A 27,160-nucleotide genomic window follows, 5' to 3' on the forward strand; every position below is an offset into this window, starting at 1 on the left:
CAGTTATCAAACAGAAAGTAAACAGGCTGGTTCTTTTCATTTTTGGCACATTTAATTTTTGTTTGTTCAAGGGCTTCAATGGCATTTCTGGGTCTCTGACCATCTGAGTGAGTGAGAAGAGCAACAATGTTGTCCTCTAGGTTTCTTCCAAAAAGAGACATCACTGAGTTCAGGACATATGATAGTCTGTCATTAACACGATTATCTGTAGCCTTCATCACCAAACCCACTGCATGAATCTCATGAACTCCATCTTCTGATCGAAACAAGTCAAACAATCTGTGACTGACGATTGCATCCTTTTCAATCCCTCTGGTGTCTCCAAATCCAGGAGTATCGATGATGGTGAGGGAGAACGGCATAGTTTTACCTTCAAAACCAAAAACCTCGTACACGATCACATCTGATGTCTGACTGTCAGACTGACTCCTCCCGTCCTCCTCTACAATCTGAAACCAGATTTTATCCTCCCACTTAACTCCCATGGCGTAGTTCACCATAGTGTTGATCAGGGTTGATTTTCCAGCCCCTGATTCTCCAACAAGCAGGATGGTTTTGTTTATTTTGTTGATGTTTTTTTTACCAAGAGTGACTTTTGTCTGTGGTCCAAGCTCCTCTTTTTTTAGCTTTAGCTGGTAGATAGCAGGAGATCCTGGTTGGATCAGAAGACTTTTAGAGATGACCTCCTTGTATTTGGTGGAGAAATTCCTGTAGAAAAAATCCATAATTTACCCTTTGAAGATTTAAGATGTGTAGATAATAGGCCCAAAATTATTCATACCCCTGGCGGATTTAGGTTTAATCTTTTAATTTGACCAACAGTTTTTTCTGAAAGGAAGTCATAATGTCCTGAAATGGTTAAGTCCTAGTCCTGACCCGAATATGGAGTAAGATAAAGTTTGGTGTGGTGGCAAAGAGGCCATCCATCCTAAAAGACTTGAAACTCAACACAAAGATAAACCATTACAGGGGCCAAGATGCAGAAAGTTGATCAACTGTTGGAAGAATGATTTTACTGCTGTAATGCCAATGATTTTTCTATATATTATGCAGGAGGAAAATATGGTTTATGTTTTAAATGCATTTTTTTCAATCCAGGATAAATAAAAATAGAGAATGTTTTCCAACATTGACCCTTATTTTCAGCTGTTTATATCTTCTAAGAGAGCCCTGTCTCATTTTCTCTCAGAAACCAACTGCTTGGTTGAATAAAAATATTAAATCTAAATCTGCCAGTGGTGTGACTCATTTTGGGGTTAATTGTAATCATAGAAATATTTATGGTTGTTGCAGATTTCACTTTAGAGGATGAGGAAGTTGATTCACCAACATAAATTTGGCTCTTTTTCATTTAAATATTACTATGTATAAATTTGCTGATTAACTTAATACTAATGCACTATTTGATACTTTCTCCAAGTACGTATTTTTTCTTTAAAATATGTCAATTTTTGCCTGTATTTTTAAATTAGTAACCATGAAAACACAGAACAGATGCCAGTGATAAAATTGATATAGATCTGGTTACTATGTGAAAGTGACTCACCAAATTAAGAAAAAAGATTTTCCACTTCTAAAACTATTAACAGCATTTATGATATCCACTGTCAGCATCAGTTCCAGTCCAATGGAAAGACCAGTTTTTAAGGATTTATTGGTTCTAGTGGCCTTTTTTGATAGTTAAATGACAGGAAAGTGGATAATGAGAGAAGGGGAAGACATGCAGCAAAGGTCACCAAGGCCGGGAATCAAACCTGTGACCACTGGCACAAGGATTGAGGCCTCAATGCGTGAGTTGTGCTTAGCACCTGCGCCACCACGGCACCCTCGGAAAGACCTTTTTTAACTTTGAGTTTCTTATTCAATTTTAATATCACTATGTCTCAGCATGTAGCTGACCAAGAATTTTCAGTACAATAGTCTGTCAACAGCAGCACTGGCAAAAGACTCAAGGGTTGTATCACACCTCCAGAGGAGTGTGCTTCACTGCATAATTTTTCTGCCTCAGTGGTTGTGAGCAAACCTCAGAGGCTCACAACCACTGAGGCAGTGATTGTGAGCCTCTGTTGGTGGTATGCTAATTTTTAAACACATACAATAACTTACAAATCCAGAACCATATTAAATGACTGTAAATTCCTGTCCGGTAGGTGATGGTAATTCCTATGGTGAATAGTGACTGTTAACTGTATTATGTAAGCTTGGCAGAGTGTCAATTCTTAATGTCTTGCTGTTGTCATATTGGTGGCTTTAAATTACAAGTGCATCATCTGAAGACCAAACTGGATATGAATCTTCATACTGGAATTGAATCAACCACACACCCTAAAATATCTTAAGCAGATATATCTCGCTGATGTACAGGGACATACAAAGATAGACATCAGGTGGTAGGGCTGGTGGATATGAGGAAAATCTACTATCCTGATATATTTTTGCTATATGACGGTAGATGATATATATCACTGTATTCTTAACTGAGCTCCAATGTTATTTTGAACTATAGACCCCTTGCAGCATGATGTCAACCACGCTAGCTCCTGCCACATTTCTCTGCTAGACTTAAATGTAAGCTCATATAAAAAGTGATGCAGTGTTTTGCTATGAACTGTCTACACTATGACTAGATAAGGTCAGAAATAAGTTTAAACTAAGAAAAAAATAGCGAGGGAGCGGGAAGTAGGTCAGTTATGTTTGACTTAACATATAGATGTGCTGTGGAATAAGGTGTGTTTTGGTTCCGCTTAGAAATAAAAACGGAGACCTACACACAAACTGACAGATCATCAGTAAAGCAGGTGTTTAAATTAGTTAATCACTGCTGTGTTAGCGTGGCTAATAGCAGCAGTGGCTAATCTACCACACCAATCACTCGTTAATAATCACAAAATACACATCAAGCCTAAAAGCATAAAACTGTAACAAACTGAATGTTGTGTTCTATGTAGTAGGGTAATCTTTGAGTTTTGGTGCTGAATCCTGATACATAAAGTTGCGTTGTTGTCAGTTGCTATGGCAATGACAATGAGTGCATGTACCAAAACGCCGACAGAGGGCGAGAAAAAAAAAAGAAAAAGTATGAGTAGTTTTGAGTTATTTTTCCCATTGCATATCACTAAACGAATCCTATCTATGTCTCCAGGTTTCACTTTAATGGTCTAGTTGAGGGGTGGGCAACTCCAGGCCTTGAGGGCTGGACTCATGTAATTTTCATGAGTCCAGCCTCAACTTCAACACACCTGAGTCAAATAATGAGGTCATTAGCAGGACTTTGGAGAACCTGACTGCCCCTTAGGAGGTGATTCAGCTGTTGGATTCAAGTGTGTTGGACCACTGAGACATCTGAGAGTTGCAGGACAGCGGCCCTCCGGGACGGGACAAGGATTGCCCACCCCTGGTATAGTTCTACCAGCTATGAATAGCGTGTAAAAGAATAGTCTGATTAGGGAGAGAATTAAATCTCCCGCTAGGTTCAGCCTTTTGTCGCAATGGTTTTATAACATGTTTCGCAAATGACCTAATTTTGTTCAACATCTTCCATATAAAATCCAAACTACTGCCAAATTATTGATCCAGCGCTGTCTTTCTTCGGAACTAGACTAGTTCATCTGACTCCTTGTCAGTTACCGTCTCATTCATGGCTTGTCTCAAACTCTTGCTGTCACCATGTTCAATTTTCTCCACGCAGCTGATTGGTAGAAAATTTTCAAGTTGGGAGGGGCGAGGGATTAGTGATGCATTTATAAGGTGTCGGATTAACCATATTTATAGTGAATTTGATAGCGAAAGTTTATTTGAACAATTTAAAGTCGATAGTTGCGATACAGCCATTTTAACTATCGTAAATTAAAATTATCACGGTGTACCGCCCAGCCCTATTAGGTGGTGCTAAAACACCTGCCCATTCTCCTCTGGACAAAACAAGTGATTATTACCTGATTCACTTGTCAGGTAATAGAAGCCTGGTTTTCAAATATTTTTTGTTTTATTGTGGGTCTTTGTATGTTGGCAGTGCTGTGATCATGTCAAAGAAGGAACTTGTATTGAAAAGTGTTTTGATGTCTGTGTCCAACAATGGAATTTGTATCTTGTAAACATGTAACTACTAAAATCACAATATCCTCACAGTGTATGCCTCAGAAAAACAAACCAATTTCATTAAGGAAATCCTTCTATGGGTGATACCATGACAGAGTGTTCATTAAGAGTTAACACCAGTGCTGTCAGTGGTCCAGTATGCAAAGCCAGAACCAGCACTTTTGAATTGTATTTATCAGAATACCAGGATTTTTCCATTGTTGTAAGAGGTTTATGTCAGTCTGCCTTTCTCCATCAATAAGCTCTCTGACCGTAAGGGGGTAAAAAAAAGGAGATGTGCATGTTGGTCAAAATTCTGAAACAGGAGAACTGGGACATAGAACGGACCAACAAACTAGATGTGAATCAGGATATAAAAACAGAGAATCCGACGCAAAACAGTGAAAAATCAGGAGCTTATATGAGGGCAGATCAGGTGAAACACATGATGATGAGGCAGTGCTGCAGGTGGATGACATGAGTGAAGATGGTGAGCATCAATAAAAACGGGAAGCAAACTAATAACTTATGGTTTTAATTAGATTTTACTTTATATATTTCTTCAATATTTTTCATGTCATTTTTAATGTCATGATGCTGTTAAGTGTCTCCATGACACTTTCAATTTGACACTTTCAATTTGACTCACAAATCCCAAGAAAATAAAAATAAAAATCATAGCAAAATCTAGACTTATTTCATGTGACTGAGGTCAAACTGTTGTGTTCACAGCCAAACGGACTTTAAAAAGAAACTGGAAGAAGAGTTAAAAGGAAATAAACAATATTAAAAAAAATCTATGAAAGAAGTGGCAACAATTTATCCATTAGTTAATATGAACGAACCTCTTATTATTATAATTCTTTTAAAAAACAAAGAAAATGTTGCATCCAAAACTCAGAATAACCAGAAAAACTAAAATTAAGTCTAATTTATGTTCAGGAGTCCAAATAAATGTTTTTTTTTCTTCTGTCCGTTCAACAGCAGAAATTTAAAGATGCAATTCTTTGGCCAAACCGAAGGGCGGCGCTGTTCATTTAAAGGATATCGTTCCACAGTCAAACACAGGGGTGGCGCTGTGTTTGACAGCTCCGCCCCTGTCAAATAAGAATCTGATTAAGACCGGCTTTGTTCTTTATAATTTTTGTACAGTAAAACTATTAATCTATAAATCAATAGACTGGTCTGTAGAAAAATATTGTTCATGTCTCTGTCCCATATTTGTATGACATTAAAAGGATCTGGAACTTTTGTTTTTCCACTTAAAGTACTGGTTTGCATAGTGTTACGGCTTCAGTGGGTCTCTGCCCTTTTTTTCCTTTTAGGGTTCTGCAGGCAGGTCGCTGCAGGTGACGCGTGTTGCCCTGATTGGTGTTCTGCAGCTTTAAAACTGCCAGGCATGCAGCAGTCAGGAAGGCTTTTTCCTTCTCTCTCCTCAGAATCCCATTTGGTTTGGTTTGGTTTGGTTTGGTTTGTATCTTTTGGTTGAGATTTGTTAGGTTTGTTTAGCATTTGCTTATTTCTGGTCAATTATAGGTTCTGCTTTAATCTATTTTGGTTTCTCATTTCAGGCATTATTTTTTACAGGGTTATTTCTTTAATATAATTTAATAAATTCTATTTTCATTAAGTTACTAAATCCTTGTGTGGTCTCCTTTTAATGTTACCCCATCAAATGAGCCTGGTGGACGTAACAATAGTAAGTGCCATATTGACTTTATTCATATGCCCCATGATGCTTTGTATGATTTATGGGCGCAACTTCCTCCGCAAACTGGAACTGCCATTTGTTTACAGGTTAGCAACTCACTAACCTGCTTTCATCAGAGGTTTTAGGCTACAAAATATGTGGAAACTACCTGTCAAAGCTTAAATGGGGAATATTGTTTCACCACAACCCACAGCTATTGCGGGGAGGGACGGCAACTTGAAGAAATTGCCTCATTTCTTCAAGTTGCAATAGCATATGTAGCTACCTGCACTAGCAGGTAATCACAATATCCTCACAACTGAATCAGCTACTTCACTGACTCAGTTGCTTCGGATGCAGATGCGGGTTATCTTCTCTTGGCTTTCTATCCACACAATGAAATGAGCACACAAAGCATTTTAGGTTCTCTTTACAAGTTTAGAATTTTTAGTAAATGTTTTTGTTTACAAATTTGATGGCAAAATGTTTGCTTATCTGTTGGTAGGCAATAAAAACTACTGTTGTTTTGGAGCACGTTCAAAACACACTTGCTGCAGCCACAAATTAAACTTAGTCTGATGATTAGAGTACAGCAAAAAACAGCACAACAGTTGCACGAGCTCCGCAAAGGCAGACACTTTCCAGTGGCAGGTTGCTCTCTATGATAGGTTAATGTGTGATTCGGTTCGGTTCTGGTTCAGTGGGGAGATTCTCCATATTACAGTCTGGAGCGCAGCACCTGTGGTCATTTCTATGCTGATTTGCGGTGACACTCAGCAACGGAGAACCTCAAGGTTCTGGTTGTGATGGATTAAATGAACCCAGATATTTTATTTGTCTTTTAAAAAATTTTACTGGCCCAAACATAAAGACTCAGGTCATGAACTTTATTAATTTTAAATACAAACAAAAAATAAAATTCACATCAAACCAAGCTAATATCATGTAGTTCTGGTGTTTTACACCGTCAGCGCTAACAGCAGCTCAGACTCTGACCAGCTTCTCTGCTTTTCTTTATTACCGTCAGCTCTTCATAGAAACGAGCTGCTAGCAGCGATGCTAATTCACGGTCATTACGTTACAAAACTTAATGATCGTGCTCCTGTCGCTCCCCTGATTAAACTCACAATTACGATCATCTGTACTGAGCAGCTCTCTGATAGCAGACGGTGTGTCCATGAACAAGTTTTACTAAATATTGTATCATAACCAAAAAAAGAAATCTAACTTCTGTCATGAATATAGATTAGCAAAAAATCCTACCAAATTACAGTGAAATAATGCTACTTCCGGTGGGCACTGGAAGTAAGACCCATAATTGTTTCTCCAGTAAGCCTCTCAGGAATAAGGTGGACAGGTGAAATTTTATAGATATTTCCTGTTTTCCTGAAAGCAGCGGTTTCTTGCACCACAAAAACTGTCAAACACTGGAGAAAAGAGTTACTACTGACATAGTTGCAGTTCTATCCATGTTTTAATTTTCAGAGTACAGTTTTTTGCAAATAGTTCAAAGCTTAAAGTGGTATTGTACATCTTTTTTCTGGTCATTTTGTGCAAAATTTAGCAATTAGCGTCAGAAAATGGCAAGTCCATATATTAATGACACGAGTCTCACTCAAGTCCAAGTCACGTGACTTGAGTCTCCACCTCTGCTGCTAAGTGCTAAGATCTTTGGTATATAAACATGACGGTAGCAGTTTTCGAAAGAGCAACAACTGATAGACATAGTTGTCTATATGCCCTACAGTAGGAAAATCTAATGAGGAAACTGCTTTAAGCACACAAGTCTTATAGGAGCTTCACAGGCTTCCTGTCACACTCAGAATACAATTAAAAAATATCATGTAGACATTAAAGCTTACTTATGACATTGGTTCTGCCTACCTTTCTGATCTCTTTCACATTTTTATTTGTTCCCACAACCTTATATCTTCCTCCTCTCTTTATTTCCCTGTTTCTTCTGCTCACCTCAGTAACATGCTCCCAATTTCTGGAAATCTCTACCTGCAGACACTTGCAATCTACCTTGTTTAAAGTCAAACTAAAAAGCCATCAGTTTAAAGTGACAGTATTATGTATTGTGGGGATTTGAGTTTTGCTGTGTGTTTATTTTTGGTTTCTGTGTCTAGTGATTCTCTGTGCTGTCCTCCCTTCCCTATTGATTGTTTCCCAGCTTTGTCTCGTTTCCTATGATTACCTCCTGTGTATTTCAATCCACCTGTTGTCCTTCTCTCTCATTGGATCCTTGTCTACCCTTTCTATTGTCTTGTGTCAGTTGTCTGCCGACACAGTTGTACTGTATAGTCCTGTGTCGGTGTTTGGTCTTGTTTGTCAGTCGCTTCAAGAACAGTTGCTACTAGTACTCAGCATTGGCTTCATTTCACTGTGATGTGTGTTCATTGTGGACTGTTTTGTGCAATATTTTGTCATTAAATTTGTCATTCTTCACTTCAACCTGGGTCTGCCTGTGTTCCCTCTCCCCACCTCCACCCCACCACATCATGACATGTATTTTGAAGGAACTGAATTGTGGAGTCATTGGGTATAGGTGCTCTATGACGTGGAAGCTTGGGAAGGAGGATTTGCATGGAAATGGCAATGCTTAGTTACACCAACTGTTTTGTACAGCTGGATTGTTGCCATGGAGATTAAAGGATTTCTCAGACATGATTGAAAGAATCAAGGCAACACTGATGGTAGAATTTTGATGAGTGAATAACATAATGTAAGGCTCAAAAAAATTTATTTTACATAACACTGCCCCTTTACGATTGTTTACTCATTGTGATTACCTATTCCTTTGCAATTGCTTTTGTTTACTGTGCTATGCTGCCTGATTTGTAATGTCCTTGAATTCTCCGATAGGTGTTTCTAAATAAAATCTGTTATTAAATTTGTAGTGTGTAATTTACCATAAAGAAAAGGTTTTTCACATATTTGTTAAAACTGTCACTGTGGTGGCTTAGGGGTAAAACACAACCTATATATAGAAGTCTTAGTCACAGATTCAAGTCCTGGCATGATGACTTTTGCTGCTTGTCTTCCCCTCTCTTTCATTACTGACTTTGTTGTCTGACCACTCTCAAATAAAGGACACTAGAGCCAATAAAACCTACAAAATAAAACGTTCACTATGTTGTTGCACAACCCCTCCACAACTTGAATGTACAGAAGTGGAACTATATTAATCTGGAGATTGACATAGGGTTACAAATATAAAAAATATATATTTCTAACAGGTTACATAATACAGGTTTAAAAGCCTTGGTTATGGATGCCCCCCCTCCACACACACACACACACACACACACACACACACACACACACAATACTATTTTTCACCCATCAAGAGGCCTTCTACTGTAGATATTTTTCATCATGTTTTAGTGAACAAATGTAGAATTTGTGTTTGATTAACATCAATCAAAGGTCAAGTTTACTATAACAATCCTGAAAAAAATGTGAATGTAAAATAAGTAAAGAATTGATAGGAGCATCCTGTTTCCCCGGTTTAAAATTTGACACCCATATGGAAATCTTTTGCTGCAGAGCTTAATAGAAATGAAGGTGTTGAACTAGTCCTGTTTTCCTCTTCTCTGGTTTACATACTACTTCCCTTTTCAAAGTTTACTCATCAAACTAAGCTATAGCATTTCACCATTTCTTCCAACTCCTAAATCATTTGATTAATTTAACAATTTTACATTTTTTGTTACTGCAACAGACTGGCAACCTGTCCATGGTGTACCCTGCCTCTCACCCAAATTGTCTTGCTGAAGATAGGCACCAGCACATCTGCTGGCCCCACTAGGGACAAGGTGTAAGAAAATGGATGGATGGATATTTTTTGTTATTCTAGCCTAAGTGAGGATTTTCATTTATTTTATTCCAGTCCTTTAATTCCTATAAAGCATTTGAAGTGAAACTCATCTCTTTGAAAAGTACACTTTAAATAAAATTAGAAATTTACATTACAAAATACTAATGTTTGAATTTTAACAAAATAAGCATTTGTTTTATGTGACTTCAATAAGTTTTAATTTGTGGAAAAATTCATGAGCGCAGGTTTTGTTTGTGCCATCTTGTGGTGACAACGTGCAATTACACACACAAAACAACCGAAATGAGCCTGGAGAGGATAGAAGGGGAGCTGTTTACATCTGCAGCTTGACTCAGGGCTGCAGTTTTTCACAGGTGCACATGAACGTCCTGCACTTTATTATTATGAGATCATCAAAGTGAACACCTTAATTACAGCTAAACTGAGACGCAGAGCCGCTGAGTGCAAAAGGAGATGGTCTGTCTTAATTTAGTAGCCAATTATTTGGGTCATGTGAAAACTATCCAGCACTGTTTCACAAGGTTTATTTATTCATGTTTTCATCTTTGTGCTTTTTGTTATCTTTGGTTAAAACATTCTGTGAACAATTTTTAACATCAGCTGAGAGATGTTTATCTGAAGGGTCTGTGCTTTGAAGAAGAGCTTCTGTCACAAAATCACTAAAGTTAATGTTCCACAGCAAATAGACATGTTAAAATGTCTACTTGTGATTTTGTAAGATCTTACTTGACATCCCTTTGATTTGGTTTCAGATGTTAAGAGGATTTAAGTGTTACTCACGATTTTTCCATTGTGAGGAAGTTGTTCAAAGATCTTCACAACGGTGATGTGGAAACACGACTTGGTGTCTAACAAGAAAAATCAAAAGCTGCTGTTCTCATTCATTTCTACTGTAATTGCAATATATTAGAGACATTTATTTACAGACATTAATAAAATAAAATGTTGATACAAATGTGTTTTTATTAGTAAATACACAAGTTCTTTTATTATTAAACTCTCATTTGAAATTTTTAAATGGCAAATGATAAAAAAGTAAAATAGTAGCCTCAAACTTTCCTAACTTTTCTGAACCTTGCTATTTGTGTGAATCCCCTGTTGTTTCTTATGCCACATAGCTAAACTAATCCTAATTAAAATCTGAGTTCAGCCTACCTGTGTGTAAATGACCCAGTGGCTCCTGGAGAAGGCAGATCTAAAATGAGTCAGTGTGCCGTGTTTTTATACAGCCAGGGGAGGAGAAAACACTGATCACATGGTTTCTGACAAACTCATCATGAAAGGAAATGTTTGGCTGAAGAGACCAACAACATTCCCTGAAGATAAAACACAACAAACAGCAACCAGACACGTAATGAAAGGACATAAAATAATAGAATAATAGACTATTTAACTTCTTTGTTAATGAAGAAAGTCTTGGAGATTCATTTACATTTAATTACTCCTGATAATTCATTTAGAAGCACAACAGAAACATTTCTGTGTTATTAGCTTTTGTTTAAAATTTGTTTAATAAATTTTGAAAAGAATGTATATTATTTTAACTATTATTCACAGTTTACAGTAGACTTGAATACTACAAATTAAGTGTAAGCCTGTTGAAAATCAAATGTTTATTCTTCTGGTAGTAAATTATTTGTCTTTTTGGGGCCTGAACCTCGCTCAGAATGCATAATAAGGATGTTAAAACACGCCAGTTGTGGTAAAGATGTACTTGGATTAAGGCTTAAAAAACACAAGTTAATCAAACAGGTCGCTAGGAGGCGCTGTTTTGCGGTTTACTTGAAACGATGCAACTCGTTGCTTCTATTATATAAGTTTCTGCATTTGAAATTTGTGTTACTTTTTCATTCACACCACATGGCAGCTTTCTAACCACTGACCATTGGTATTTTCAACTTTGACAAGCAAGAAAAAGGTACAGGACTTGTTTACAAACGAAACATCTTTGAGTCTGTTTGTCATCCAAGAATACAGAAACTTTGTTAAACAAGATAATTGTTCTCAAAAATTCAAGGAGTTACTATATTCCCATGTGTTCCTTACTGTGTGTAATAAATCTAATACTTATAATAAGATAAAACTGCAAAGTTTTTAATTTTTCTGCTAATAGTTTGATTATGGGGCAATACATGCATTGAAGTAAATTTTAACTGATTAAATAGTCTTTAAACCAGTGTTTTTCAACCACTGTGCCGCGGCACACTAGTGTACCGTCAGTGATCGTCAGGTGTGCCGTGGAAATTATCAAATTTCACCTCCCGTATTTTCCGAACTGTAAGCTGCTACTTTTTTCCTACATGTTGAACATGCGGCTTTTCTGTGGATATTTCTTCAACCACCAGGGGGCTCTTTAGCAGGAAGTGAATCATTAGAAGTCAAAATTGGAAATCAAAGAAGAACGCGCTAATTTTCATTTAGAACAAGCACATGCTAGCAGCCATGCTAGCAGCAGGCACGACGGAGAAATGTTTTCAAACTCATATGATGCAGCTTCTAAGTTGAGGAGTATCGATCTGACAGAACAGGAGGGAAATAAAGCCGCTGCACGTAAACTCGGCGTGAACAAAACCGGATTTGGAGACGGAGAACTGCGTCCTTAATATATCCATCAGTTATTAGGACGCAGCTCTCTGCTGCCCTCTGCTGGTCCTTATGGGAAACCGAGAGCGGCAGAGATACCAGCGGCACTAGCGGAACAAATCAGCGTCGGGCCAGGGGGCGGGGCCAATTACCGGGCCCCTAACCAATCACCAGGCCCCTTACGTGGAGTGAAACTGAGAAACTGAAACTGTTGAGCGAGGGGGTATTTAACATTAAATACACCCTTCTCAACAGGCGAGGGCGCACTTTCTCTGTCTATAATCACATATTTCAGTGACTTGAAACCATTCCTCCCTCCCTGGCACCTCCAGGCCCGGGCCTCCATCCGGCCCGGTTTGGGGGGCAGCAGCCCCCCCAGGCCCCCTATAGCTCCGCGCCTGACCAGCGGCCTGTAGCCCGGTGCGGCTGATATATGTAAGTTTCTGTAAGTTTCCAAGGGGGGAAGGTTAAAAAAATGTGAAGGTACGGTTTATAGTATGGTGCGCTCATAGTCCGGAAAATACGGTAATTGGTCTTAAAAGATTTTTTGAAAATGAATTAATTATCTGCAATTATCTGCAATTATTAATTATCACATCTTTGAGTGTCTGCTGTAGCAGTGACCAGCGGCGTAATCATGTAATTTTTTTTTACCACTAGATGGCAGTAGGTACAGAGCATTTTACATTAAAACAAGAGAATTACTACATTCATGCATCACACCACAGTGTTGTGGCCCTGTTCAGGTGTTCAGGTGTATTTTTGAAGTTGACACGTTAAGTGCAATTTGAAATAAAAAATGTAAAATATGATAAAAATACATTTTTGTGTTTATTTGATTTCTATTCAAGACACTTTGATAATAATGACTATATATGTAATATAGGCGGCTGCAGAGTATCTTTGTTTACATTTTTGGTTGGTGGTGTGCCTCATGATTTTTTCAATTAAAACAATGTACCTTGGCTAAAAAAAGGTTGAAAAACACTGATTTAAACTACCATTAAAATAAATTGGGTGTATTGAAATTGTTCCAGTCTTTTCACTGTTAAGGTTTTGTAAGCCTTAAGATTAGTTGCCTCAAAAGGACTTGTCCTGATTTAAACTATACCTTCAATATGTTCATCCTGTGCTTAAAATTGTTTAAAAATGTTAAATAAAAGCCTATGAAGTTTATATTTTTTATACTACAGATCAGAGATATTTAGACTGAAAAGTTTAAGACGTAAACAATTCCTACAGCTTCTAGAAAGGCACTTTAAATGTTTTTTATCAGTAATAATCATTTTTACCCCTTTTAAGGGTTCCTTGGATCCCAAACGTGCCTCTGACCTACCTACTCAAATCCACAGGTTTATAAAACCTTGGGATATTCTGAGTTTCCTACTTTCCCACAGCTTTGAAGGCCTTTTTAGTGCTTTAAATTGTTGCTCGATTAATAAAATTCCTCAAGGCAAATTATCTGCCTCAAAGCCTCATTAAAATATGTTTTATCATTTAGCTCACCGCGTTGCAGCCAGGTGATTATTTGTGTTGCGCAGCGCTCTCACTTCCACCTCTGAATTGTTGAGGAGTGCCAAGTGTTTGCAGTATAACGTCCAATTTTCAGGTTTGGTCCAGGTAATATGGGGGTATTTCATTGAATTATGATAATGTCTGGGTTTTTATTGGTTTTTGGGGGACCAATGAGCACCCTTAAAATGACTGGAGCATTGAATGGAGTATGGGAGCCTTTCTCCTCCTGGAGCTTCTGCCTGGTGGCTGGTGTTCAGAGCAAACAGCGGGGAAGAGCGCTGCAGATGTGTTTATACAGATACACTGAGCACGGCAGGCAGCTGTGGTCTAGCTGATGCTTCATGTAAGTGTAGCTTTCCAGACAAACGGGAAAATAAAGGTAACTTTGCGCTGTTTGCAGACTGAATGCAGCAGGGCTCTGGAGCGCGTCATGGCAGTACACAGCTGGTAGATGAGTCTCTGTGTGATGAAGGAGCCAAACCCCATCGTTCACATGGAAGTAAAAGCCATAAATGGCTGGAAAAAGTGAGCTTTCATGTATTAAATTGACTGAAGATTAAAAAATAAACTAAAAACTGGAGCATAGACAGTTTTACAAATGTCAGTGAGCCTGGCTCTACTAAATAATTTCAGATTTTTGTATAATTTTTCTTCAGGTTATTATTATCTATTATTGTTACAAGTTATTTTTCTAAGCTATAGAAAGGTTATTATTAGGGTCGCTCAAATGAAAAATTGGGTCAATGATGATATCTGATAGCAATGCTGCTGTTTTGCCAGTATTTACCAATATTTGATATTAAAAAAATTTATTCGACTACTAGAGTAATTGTCTTGATAATCAATAGAATACTTGATTACTAAAATAATCTTTTACAACTTCTAACTCGCTGCTTGCACACCTGAATCCCCCCACTATAGGACAGTAAAGGATATTTCTGTTCAATACTGTTCTGGAGTGTTTTTGTTTGGTTCATAAAACCAGAACAAACTGTCCTCTGTTATTATTATTTCTGTCTCTGAAACATTTTCTTGAAGTCAAAGCGACATTTCTGGGAAGTCTGTCCAGCTTTTTAAAATGTTGCTCAGCAGGAAATGTCTACAGTCAAGAGAAAGAGAGACCAACATATTATTCCACCCATACGCACCCTTGGCTATTCAAATTAAGTCAAATATAACATATCCAGTACCAACACCCTCTACTTAAACACATGTACCTGCAAAGACAATTAAATCAGAGCATGCAAGGGAACTTTGATTGATTGATAAATAGATAATAGATGTGAGAAAAATGTATTTGGTTTTTAAAAATGATTTTAAAGTGACTTCTGCACTTCTAGAAAGTGCAACGCTTCCAGAAGTGATCCACATTTCTGCAATCTCAAAGAGACTTGAATGGCTCTTGACAGGTCTGCCTGTAGGAGCAGCTGTGATGAAGATACTTCCCTGGCTTTTGGTTGGAAAAGCCTCATCGAGGAGTGGAGAAGTCATCATAGCTGGTCTCTGTGGGCAGACCTGCTGCTGAGAACCAGCTGGAGCACCAGCTTCACGCCTGCCTGAGGAGAACGAGTTTTTTCCATTAAGTTTGGATTTCTGGACACCGCTATGACATGATTTGTTTCAACACTACTAAAAACCATTCCTTTATCTGGGCTGCTATGGTAAATAACATTTCTGTTGCATACCTACTTAATGTTTTTTCTGGTTATATATTGTGATGTTCTTATGTTGTTGCTACCATTTTGAGTCTGCCTCATGTTAGACTGTCTGGATCCAGAATAACTGAATTCAGCACCACTAGCATTCACTGGTTCCCTTCCTCACCAATCTCTTCTTCCTCTCAGCTTCCTTTTCTCTCCTTTTCTTGATTTCTCCACCCACTCATCCATTGTCTAGTCATACCAGTTCCAAGGCCACATTCCTTTCTCTGACTTAAAGGTCAGCCACAAGTGGATTTTTATGACTTTCTCTCAAAGTGGCAGGCAGGTCTGAGTCTGGACAACGATCTGACATCACCTCCATTTTTTCTTGTTCCTTCCTCATTTGGAGGAGTTCACGTATCTCTGGGTCTTGTTCACGAGTGAGGTGAGGGTGGAGAAAGTGTTTCGGTTTGATTGATCAAACAGAAGCAAGCTGACTTTTCTCTGTTGTTATTTCTGTCTCGGAAACATTTACAGAAAGTCAAAGCAACATTGCTTGGAAATCTGGTCAGCTTTTAAAAATGTTGCTCAGCAGGAAATGGATTTGGTTTTGTAAGTCCACAGAAAGAGAAACCGACACGTCAACACATGCTGTCAAACCTCCCTTGTCTCTATCCACGCAGGCATGTAAACTTTGATGATAGACTGAAAAGTAGACATGTTAAAGAAAACATTTTTAAAAATGAAACCTTTTCTTCTAACTGCTTATGTGGCAGGTTCAAATCTGCCACATAAGCAGTTAGCATCCTGTTCATTGTGAGAGGAGCAAGAATTAACCTTTTTAATACGCTATTATTAAAAAGGTTATGATAGAATTTATGTAGTGTTAAAAACTGTCCGTATTTCATAATTATTTTATGATCATCGCATTTAACAAATAAGAACTACTAATTGTCTGAGTAAACAAAATTGCATGTGCTGTGCAATTAAATGCATATGCAAAAGGGTTCTTGCAGAGCATCAAAGCATAAAATGCTGCAATAATCTGGAAAAGCGCTTTGTACTGGTGAAGCTCAACTTCAGCTTCGCTAGAGGGCATTTTTAATCTCTTTTCTTAATTGTATTTCATATTTTTAAAGTTACTGCTATTTTAAAAGCAATGCTTTTCGTCGTATTTAGAAAATGATAAAAAATGTGTAATGGGCTACAACTAACTGGACTTTGCAAAGAAGAACTTGCAAATGAAATTAGAGGCCAGCAAATTGCAGTTGTTATAAACTGCATTGAAAGGACAGTCAGCTGAGGGAGAAGGTGAGGGAATGACTCACTTCCAGTGTTAAAAACCTGTTTGTAGAAAAGGACTCGTCTACAAGATCTGAGCTTAGTAGTTATTTATTTTAGAAGGAACAATGCATAATGCAAAGTGTGCCAGAATTAGCATATTCTTTTTATCTGTAGTCCCTCAATGTACAATACATGTAAACACTATAGATACAAGTTAGGAAATTCTTCCATGAAATCGGTTGGCAAAAGAGCATAGAGTAACAGTGAAAAATGTTTAAAAACCATTTAACACTCAACAACTAATTGCAATACAAATAAAAAATTCAGTATAAGATTCTCATAATCAGTGGCTGCATAACTGATTAAAAAACACCGGGAACAAACAAAAGCAGCCGATGCATGACAGGGGGCCAGGATCTATAATGGGAGGAACCAGCAAAGCGGCTGAGCAGGAGATCCTGTGAATGCTGGAACAAAAGAGCTGGACTGATGCGCTAACGGGCTGCAGGTGTGAAAGAGACCAGACTGAGCACAGATGCATGTGGTGACGATAGGGAACTTCAACCCCTTTGCCTTTTTCTCCCACCTTTTCTGAGCAACAGGTGTTTCTTCTGCATTTTCTGTGGGAAGGCAGTATATTTATTTAAAGAAAATGTTATATTTTAGTTTAAAATGCATCGTATTATACATCCTTCCATCCGTTATGTAACAATATCCATATCCTTGCAGGGTTACAAGGTGAGCTTGTGCCTTTCTCCAGCAGTCAATGTTCCAGAGGCCCATGTTGCATTTATTTATAAGAAATACAGGACAGAATTGTTGTAAATATGGATGGAATTTATAGCTATCGATTCTATTATAGATCTTGCTTATTGATTTGACTCCTTATTGATTATTGATTCTCATTGAATTATGAAATAAACTTTAATTCAAAATATGCACTAAGTTGTATTTTATTAAAACAATTAAAACTTGCTTAAACAAAAAAAATCCCTTTGGCAAATGAACATTTTAACATGAAATGCAACTTTCTGCACATCAACAGTTTTTGTGTCTTTAGTATAATAAATGAGCCTCGTCTGAAAATATATTTTGATTTATTGTCCGTGACTGTAAATGTCGACGTGATGGAGATTATTCATACATTAACTCAGTAACCAGGATGCACAGGAATTGAACGTTACCTGGGCCATTCATGCAGGACAATCTGTGCTGGAAGCCCCGCCCCCTGGAGAGTCTCTGCTGTTGCTAAGCAACATGTCAAACGCTTTACATTCATGCCAATCGGTTGCACGCTGTGTGGTCAGCTGTTTGAGGATGCTGGAGGTTTTTAATTAGGATTATAGATCTGAACATTTGTTTTTGTTTTTTGGTAAAACATATTTGGAGTAAATATGTCACACGTTACATTAACCGTAAGAAGAGTTGAACGGGTTCCACAAGAACCGGTTCTCGATTCCCATCCCTAGTCGTAAAGATGAAACTGTTGAGAACAGAAGGAGAGAAAAGAAGAGATAGGGTAGACAAGAATAAGCTTTGGCTTCAGCCTATTGCTTCTTTGGTCAATTATGTTTTTTTTTTTTTTGTTTCCGATGTTTAATGTTGACGATATACCAAAATAAAGTGAATTGATTGACTGATTGATTGATTAGAAGTAACTTATGACGTTGATGATGGCGCTCATGAAAATGTTAATGTTTTGGTTTCTCAATTATTGACTGTTGTTTTTCTGACTTCTTCATTGGTTTGTATCATGTAAAGCACTTTGAACTGCCTTGTTGCTGAAATGTACTAAACAAATCAACCTGATTGATTGAACTGAAACATATTTGGACATGGCTACTTTGCTGCTTTGATTCTCAGTTTGATCTGCAAAACTCTCTACAAATCATTTTACTTTCCTGTACCGAAAGTAATATTGGTGTTTTACTTCTAGATACATGAAGCTCAGAAACCCTTCAGCACACAGAGCTGTGATGAAGCTCGAGCCGCCAGGCAGGTTTGAATCCCGGCCTGGTGACTTTTCTTCCCTCGCTCTCATTACCCACTTTCCTGTCTGTCACTTTCAGATGAAGGACACCAGAGCCAAATAATATGTCGGTTTTATTTGTGACTTGTGGAGTGGGTCCATGTATTCAGTAAAAATAACTAATTTAGATGTTTACAATCAACATGTCACTTATTCAGTGTTGAACAGCAAACAATTTGAGAAGTACTTTTCCTGATTTACATTCACAGCCTTCATGCTTCTTATCAGCGGTTTGCACTGCAACTAAAAAGTTAAAGCACTAACTTCATTTGTTTATTCCCACAATATGTCAATGACACATAAAACATCATGCCTAATCAAATTAGTCATTTCACTCCTGCCTGTAGTTTGCACTTCTGTGAAGTGATTCTCTGGAACAGATGGACTGCAGCCCACATGCACTTTTTAGAGTGAACGGGTTAACCACGACAGAGCCTTTCATTCATTATTCATGGTTTCATTTTCATTGAGTTTTGCCTAATTGTCAGAAAGCTCGCAGGATATTGGCAAATTTTAAACTGTTTACCTCAGAACTACAAACTGAACTACACCCTAAAAAGAAATTAGTTGATCCAACTTAATTAAATTGCTTCAATTGGTAACAAGCAATTCAATTAATTATTCAACTTAATTTATGAAGTTTAACCAATTCAATATATTATAATCATCCAACTCAATTTGTTAATTTTTTTAACAAATTTATTAAGTATGTTTAAGATGACAAATCTAAGTCAGTCTTACTCAAATAATTTAGTTTACTTCAAATAAAGAAGTAAAGTAATAAAGTATCTCTTTTTTCAAAGGGTTTTTGGCTGAGGCAGCCTTTATGTAGTTATTCAGGAAAGTGGTCAGTGACAGAGAGGAAGACCTGCAGCTCAGGTCATCAGGTTGGGCATCAAACCTGCGAAGGCCGCATGAAGGACCAAGTCCTCCTTATGTGGACCGCTCTGCCCCTGCACCACCACAGCACCCTGGAAGCCGTCCCTCCTAAACCTGAGTCATGGTGTCAGACGAGGGACACAGATATGGTATCAAACTTAATTATTTCAAGTAAAGTAAAAGTAAAAAGATCCTTTAAGAAAAAGATCTGTAACTTTTAAGTTAGAGTGTATTTAGAGGACACTGTAAAAAGAGCATTAGGCCAAAATATTTAGATTGGAGCTTCTTAAAAGTTTGAGTTGACTTTCTGTAGAATTAAGTCAAAGAGATTTTAAATGTTTATTAGAACAAAATAAATGATTTGAGTAAGAGTGACTTAAATTTGTCATGTTAACCCCCCTTATGAATTAAGTTATAAAACTTAGCAAATTGAAATGAAAGGACTTAATGAATTGAGTTGGATGATCATAATACATAGAGTTATGAAACTGGCATTGAACCAATTGTCATAGCAAAAGCAAAAGAATGAAGTGAAATTAATGTAAATAAGTTCATAAGATGGACTGCAGCCCACATGCACTTTTTAGAGTGAACGGGTTAACCACGACAGAGCCTTTCATGGTACTACAGTCATGAATTCACACCACCAAACTTCTGGAACCAAACCTTGACTTGCAGATTTTCTCATTTCATATAAGTTGAGATTTATATGAATATACAGGGTCCATAAAATCAGTGTTAAATGCTAAAACCATTACATGTTCTATAATGACCATCTTGTTCTGTATTATTCATTTTGGTTTACTCCTGTATGGTTATTGTTTTTTTCTCATTTAACCGTTTATTAGCATTTTTCATAACATATATGAACAATTCACATTACATAACATGAAACTTTGACCTTTGTCCCGTCCAGTTTGTCCAGTTCTTTCTCTATTTTTTGTTGCTGTCTTTTGTCTTGAATATTGTCCATTTCGTCCACTTTTCTTCCAATTATTCTGGTCCATTGTTCATAACAAGGGCGTCCAGCTGTCCTCATTTTCTCATAAAAGCTTTCTTGAGTTCATGCAAGTCAAGTTCCTTCACAGGGGAGGCTAAATGTGCTCCCCACATCATTATCCTCCCTCCACCAAACCTTACTCTTGACACACAATGTAACAAATTATTTTCCTGGCAACTTTCAAAGGCAGGTTTAACCATCCTGAGTGTGAACACATTGTTGTATAAACATAAAGCCTACCCACAGATCTGAAAAATATAAAGAAAAACGACTTGGAAGTCCACACATCTCGTATTTTACTGACATTGTAGTGGATCAGATTACAACCATAAACCCTTATCAACTTATTAGAAATGGCCTAATGAAGGTTTTCTGACAGTTTCATGTATCAGACAGTCTCCATATTTTTGCTCATTTTATCCAGAGACTTGAAAAATATAATACAGATATAATCAAATCAGAGTCAGATGTTCCCAGATGGCTGCTTGGCTCTTATTTCACTTTATTTTCAATTTCCCCCACATGTACTTCAATATGGAGCCAATTCCTTCATCTCCCTTTTTCTTTATTTCCTCCAGCTTTTGGGCCTTCTTTGTTTCTCCATTTTCTTTCATCTTATCAATCAAGAAGTCCAAGTGGACAAATGTGGACACAGAATTAACTTTAAGAGCAATCTGCTCCAGATTGACAACATGTTGGAAGCACTCTTCAAGCAAATTAGATTTCTCTGCTTTCAGGTTTGTGATCTCACCCTTTAAACTTTCTAAGAAGCTCAAACGTCTTTGTATTTTTGATCTTTTCCTTATGTCTTCCATATTCCTCTGAACTTTCCTTGTTCTTGTCACATATCTCCACTTTCCTTTCACATGAACAGATACGGGACATTTTGAAGAGCAAACAGTGCAGCGGCCATCTTTCATCACCTCGCAGTCTTTGGGGAGTTTAGTACACCCAGAATAGTGACAGTTCTCCTCACAGACGGTGCAGCACACAGCTGATTTAAAGAAAGACGTCTCACCTTCAATAAGTTCTTTATCTTTGTAGGCTTCATCTACCTCCACAATTAACTTCTTGTTAAACCTCATCTCTTCTTTGTGTTTCTTCATAGCTTCTTGAATCTGCTTGATTTCTTTCTGTTTCAGTTCAGTTAGTTTGATTTTCTCCTGCAGGTTCTGGATGGAGGCTGTCAGTCTGATGAATGAGTTAAAGCCGACTGCTACCTGCAGCTGCAGAGCTGAGACCTTTTGAAGAAAAGCTGTGAATTGGCTCATTCCCTTCTCTGTCAGGCTCCATGCTTCTTCCAGGTCTGTGCTAGTTTTCTCTGTTCGGGCCTCATACTGACGATTATTGAATATGAAGTAAGGACATTGACTTCCTCCAGCCTGAAGACCCTTGACAGAAATGCTAGGTGTTGTTCTACCTGAGTGAGTAATGAGCGCCACTGTGTTTTTCTCCAAGCTTTTTCCAAACAGAGACATCACTGAATCAGACACGTATGACAGCTGGTCGCTCATTTTCGTTTCTGTTGCTTTCATCACCACACCAACCGCATGAACCTCGTGGATCCCGTCTTCTAACCGAAACAAGTCAAACAGTCTTTGATTGATGATGACGTCATGTCGAAGTCCATCTGTGTCTCTATAGCCAGGCGTGTCGATGATGGTGAGAGAGTAGGGCAGAGTTTTATTCTCAGAATCAAAGATCTCATACATGATCACATCTGATGTTGAACTTTGACCTCCATCTTCTATGATCCGATACCAGACCTCATCCTGCCAACTCACTCCCATGGCGTAGTTGACCAGAGCGTTGATCAGAGTAGATTTCCCTGCTCCTGTTTCACCAACAAGCAGGATGGTCTTGTTTGGCTTGCTCTGTTTTTTCTTACCAAAGGTCACTCTGGTCAGGGTCTCAACAGTCTCTTTTCTTGTTTTAAGCTGGTAGACAACCGGAGTTCCTGGGCTGATGACATCACTGTTAGAGATTATATGTTGTATGGATGTGCTGTCAACCCTGTACAAAAAGCAGAAATTAAGGTTAGCGTTTTGAGGTAAAGATTTTTGATTTGATGAAAAACATGCAGAGATAAATCTTCAGTCTAGCCTTTTTCCAACTTTTACATTTTAACATGTTATAGAAAGAAAAAGATTTGTGCTAAAGTAATGAAAATTAAACAGATAAAGACAATTTTACAAATTAAAGATAAAATGCTATGTAGTCCTAGAATCACTTAAAACCCAAATCTCTCTAAAAGATCAGACACAGAAAATAAAGCAAGATGCATCTAAGATATAAAGTCCTGTTCTATTTCTAAGGTGATATGTATGAAGTGTTGAAATGTGTTGTTGAACTTTGGATTGTTTCCTTTAAAGTTCTGGTGTTTTTGACTAGAATATGTCATTTAAAGTCCATATTGGACATGTGTCAAGTATTTCCTTTTTCATCTCTGGAATATTGCCAGGAGTGATGCTGAAAACGTCGTCCATCCACCTGTTACCTCAAAGCTGGGCTAAGTCTTTACTCTCAGGAAGTCGACCAAATACAGTTAAAAACCGACAGCTGATCCAAAATGCTGCTGCAAGAGTTCTGATGACAATTAAAAACAGATCATATTATCTTATATTAGCTTCAATCAGAGATCCGATTGGTCCAGATGTTCCCAACAGAGCACTTCACTCTCAGACTGCAGGTTTACTGATGGTTATTATTGGAGGCCAGTTTATTGCCATCCAGATCAAGTGATGGACTAAGCAGATTATTTTTCCAAAGCTCTCTTCCAAAAACAACTTCTGTCTTGTCTGATTTCAAAATAAAGTTTAGAGTCATCTGGATTTTCATGTCCTCAAGATATGCCTGTAATCTACCAAAGGGATTAGATTAGAAACCAAACACAGACACAAGTGGTTTTTTACTAATGGGATTGATTGAAAATGTTTTATATTAACAATAACCTACAATTAAACATGTTTTTCAGACAATAAAACATGTTACACATTAAAAAGCTAAAACCTTGAGCAGTCTTCTTAACCATGCTATTTTCTGTTAACAGACAGTAACCCAGCCAGCATGCCTAGGTGGGCCCCATGTGGGGGAAAGGAGGGCTGATATATGGGTCCCATATGGGTTTGCCCATGTAGGGCCACAGCCCACATGGGCCCTAAATGGACAAACCCATATGGCCTGCCCTCCTTTCCCCCACATGGGGCCCACCTAGGCATGCTGGCAGGGTAAGGACCTTGTCATATGTAAAGCTGCTAGTTAAACATGTTGTTAAATCTTAATAAATGTTGGACCTACTGGCATCCAATGACTGATTTGGCTCCTCCATCCATTTGGTTGTCTATCATTTCTAGTTTATGGACCTTCTCTGTGTCTCCGCCATCCTTTATCTTCTTGATCAGGAAGTCTAAATTGATGTATGTGGAAACTGAATTCACTTTGAGGAGAGTTGGGTCCAATTTGATGGCACATTGATAAGACTTTTCTATCAAAGTTCCCTTCTTTCTGTTCAGGTTTTCCATTTCCTTCACTAGAGTTTCTGTAAGGTTTGTCTCCTTTGTGTCTGAATTACTCTTGAAATATCTTTGTTTTATTTCCTCCTTGGTTCTCTCAACTTTTCTCGTCTTGGTCACATACCTCCAGTTGCCTTTAACGTGTTTTGATGCAGGACATCTCCCAGTACAAACAGTACAGGATGCTAATGTCATGACCTCACACTCTTCAGGGCTCAGGGCCATCGTACATCCAGGAAAGTGGCAGTTCTCCTCACAGACGGTGCAGCACACAGCTGATTTAAAGAAAGACGTCTCACCTTCAATAAGTTCTTTATCTTTGTAGGCTTCATCTACCTCCACAATTAACTTCTTGTTAAACCTCATCTCTTCTTTGTGTTTCTTCATAGCTTCTTGAATCTGCTTGATTTCTTTCTGTTTCAGTTCAGTTAGTTTGATTTTCTCCTGCAGGTTCTGGATGGAGGCTGTCAGTCTGATGAATGAGTTAAAGCCGACTGCTACCTGCAGCTGCAGAGCTGAGACCTTTTGAAGAAAAGCTGTGAATTGGCTCATTCCCTTCTCTGTCAGGCTCCATGCTTCTTCCAGGTCTGTGCTAGTTTTCTCTGTTCGGGCCTCATACTGACGATTATTGAATATGAAGTAAGGACATTGACTTCCTCCAGCCTGAAGACCCTTGACAGAAATGCTAGGTGTTGTTCTACCTGAGTGAGTAATGAGCGCCACTGTGTTTTTCTCCAAGCTGTTTCCAAACAGAGACATCACTGAATCAGACACGTATGACAGCTGGTCGCTCATTTTCGTTTCTGTTGCTTTCATCACCACACCAACCACATGAACCTCGTGGATCCCGTCTTCTAACCGAAACAAGTCAAACAATCTTTGATTGATGATGACGTCATGTCGAAGTCCATCTGTGTCTCTATAGCCAGGCGTGTCGATGATGGTGAGTGAGTAGGGCAGAGTTTTATTCTCAGAATCAAAGATCTCATACATGATCACATCTGATGTTGAACTTTGACCTCCATCTTCTATGATCCGATACCAGACCTCATCCTGCCAACTCACTCCCATGGCGTAGTTGAACAGAGCGTTGATCAGAGCAGACTTTCCTGCTCCTTTTTCACCAACAAGTAAAACGGTTTTATTTGGTTTGTTCAATTGTTTTCTACCAACAGTGACTCTGGTCACTGTCCCAAAGTTAGTTTTTGTGGTTTTCTTTTGGTAGATGGCAGGACATCCTGGGCGGCTTGGTGCCCTGTGGAAGATAAAGCAGGAATTAGACGTTGCTTAGAAACATATATTACTTGTATAACCCTAACCCTACCCATTGTCAGTAGGAGAGTTTTTCTGACAAACATTTTTTTCAGTGAATATTTTTAAAAATAATAATAAATCTGTTATCTTCAGAGATATTCCTTACTCAGCTCCCACAGAACATTCAGAGACCTCTGGCTTTCCTAACTCCACCAGGTCGCCACAGAACCATCTGCTCACCTTTGGCTTAGTTTTTGTGATGTCACTTCCCCTAATCCAGAGAAATTCTTGGATGAGTTTGGCTAAGTTGGAGGATTTTTGTTATGTTTCCTTGTGTTCAGCCATGCTTCTCACTCTTTTCCGTCCGATAAAGACAAGATCTCTAATATCCTGGGTTTAACTGGCAAGGCCTTAAGATGGACCACAGACCGCTTTCGGAAAAACCCCGTTTTTGACTCCTCCTTTCAGGAGTTCATACAGGAATTTCATTCTACATTTGATATAGACACAAACAGGTCTGCTCTTGGCAGCAGGTTGTGGAAGATCAAACAAGGTAATGTTGGGGAGTGAAAAAGCGGCTCATAAAAACCCATATCCTCAGACTGGACTGTGTTTACGTCTGCTTCATTTGGGCCAACATTGGAGGGTTCTGGGTCCACCTTACCTGTAACACATTTACTGGTTGCCACTGTAAATATGTGGGTTAATCCAGAGGGTTCCCCTGTAGATGCAGGAATACGGATGGATAAAAACTCCTGGTTTCCTGACCTGCTACCCTGATCTTTCATCATTAATGTTGGATGGTCAGCGCTTTCCCCAGATCACTCGTAAAACAAATACCATCTCCCATTGACCTCTTCTGCTTTCGACCCGGCAGTGCCACTCACTAAATTAGACCTTTGCAGTGTCTACCACCTTGTCTGCATCCGACAAAGGGATGAGAGAAAGACGACCTTCTAGAACCCCGTCAGCCATTTTGAATAATTTTTCATTGCAGGCCCTGGTAGAGTGGAGTTCAGTTGCTGCAGTCACAAGCCAAACAAGGCTTGTTGATAATCTTGTTTGATTTGAGCAAAGAACGTTTCATGTTTAGAGGGATAGCTTTCCAGTCTCTCTTTAAAGATTTCACAAGAAATGTGAAGGCAGGTTTTTTGCCCTTTACATTCTGTCCTCCCAGCAGAGGCTTCTTTTACTTCTTACTAGCAGTCTCCACTGAGAGCTCTTCTTACCAGACACAACTGTCACTTTAATGGGAGCAATGAGGTCTGATATCTTACAATGGAAATTTTCTACTGACTCATATAAAAAGGCATAAATAAGATATAAATATTTTAAGTGCAATTTCCATATCAGTTTGAAAATATACAAATATGATTTATTTTGTTCCTATCTGACTGCATATAGCTGTTGGTTAGTGCTACTCACGTTCTGTCCATTGTTCGCTCTGCAGTGGAAAGCAGCTAAGGTCTCTCAGATGTTTAGGAACCTGGATAATAAGTAAAAGACATGAAACCAAAGTTTGTCCAGGTTAACGTAAAATGACATGACCCTTTCTAATTCTCATTTTGGTGCAGAATATCAACAGTATGTCCACTAAATTTGCTTAAAGTCAAAGACTGATTTGTGTATCTCGGTTGAGTTCTTATCTCCAGGCTCCTACAGAGCCTTTAAATCCCAGTGTGCCTCATATGTAACAATCATTAATCAACCAATCAGGTCACATCTTGGCCTGAGGCTTAAAGTGAGGTTTCCTTTAGAGGGATGTACTGACTTATGTTAGATTTGGTAATGAAGACCTATATGATTCAGAGGGAGAGAAGTCTTATGAGAACCCTAACCCTAACACCAACATCAGG

General features: G+C 38.3%; 2 protein-coding genes across 2 annotated transcripts; both read right to left on the reverse strand.

Moving 5' to 3' along the window:
- Nucleotides 1-2: 2 nt before the first annotated feature.
- LOC107834512 (septin-5-like) lies at nucleotides 3-10,829 on the reverse strand (the record flags this gene model as incomplete). Its single annotated transcript, XM_016666010.1, has 3 exons — nucleotides 10,764-10,829; nucleotides 10,389-10,456; nucleotides 3-708 (listed from the first exon to the last, which is right to left on the reverse strand). Coding segments are annotated over exons 2-3 (717 nt in total), but the record flags the coding sequence as incomplete, so codon positions are not given.
- A 9,096-nt stretch (nucleotides 10,830-19,925) lies between these two features.
- On the reverse strand, nucleotides 19,926-27,055 carry LOC103130549 (uncharacterized). The gene is made up of 3 exons (XM_007541964.2): nucleotides 26,730-27,055; nucleotides 23,836-25,305; nucleotides 19,926-22,551 (listed from the first exon to the last, which is right to left on the reverse strand). The coding sequence occupies exons 1-3, from the start codon at nucleotides 26,738-26,740 to the stop codon at nucleotides 21,036-21,038; spliced, it is 2,997 nt and encodes a 998-aa protein (XP_007542026.1). The 5' UTR covers nucleotides 26,741-27,055; the 3' UTR covers nucleotides 19,926-21,035.
- Nucleotides 27,056-27,160: the final 105 nt, after the last annotated feature.

This window comes from Poecilia formosa, unplaced genomic scaffold (assembly GCF_000485575.1).
Source record: "Poecilia formosa unplaced genomic scaffold, Poecilia_formosa-5.1.2 Scaffold646, whole genome shotgun sequence".
NCBI lineage: Eukaryota > Metazoa > Chordata > Actinopteri > Cyprinodontiformes > Poeciliidae > Poecilia > Poecilia formosa.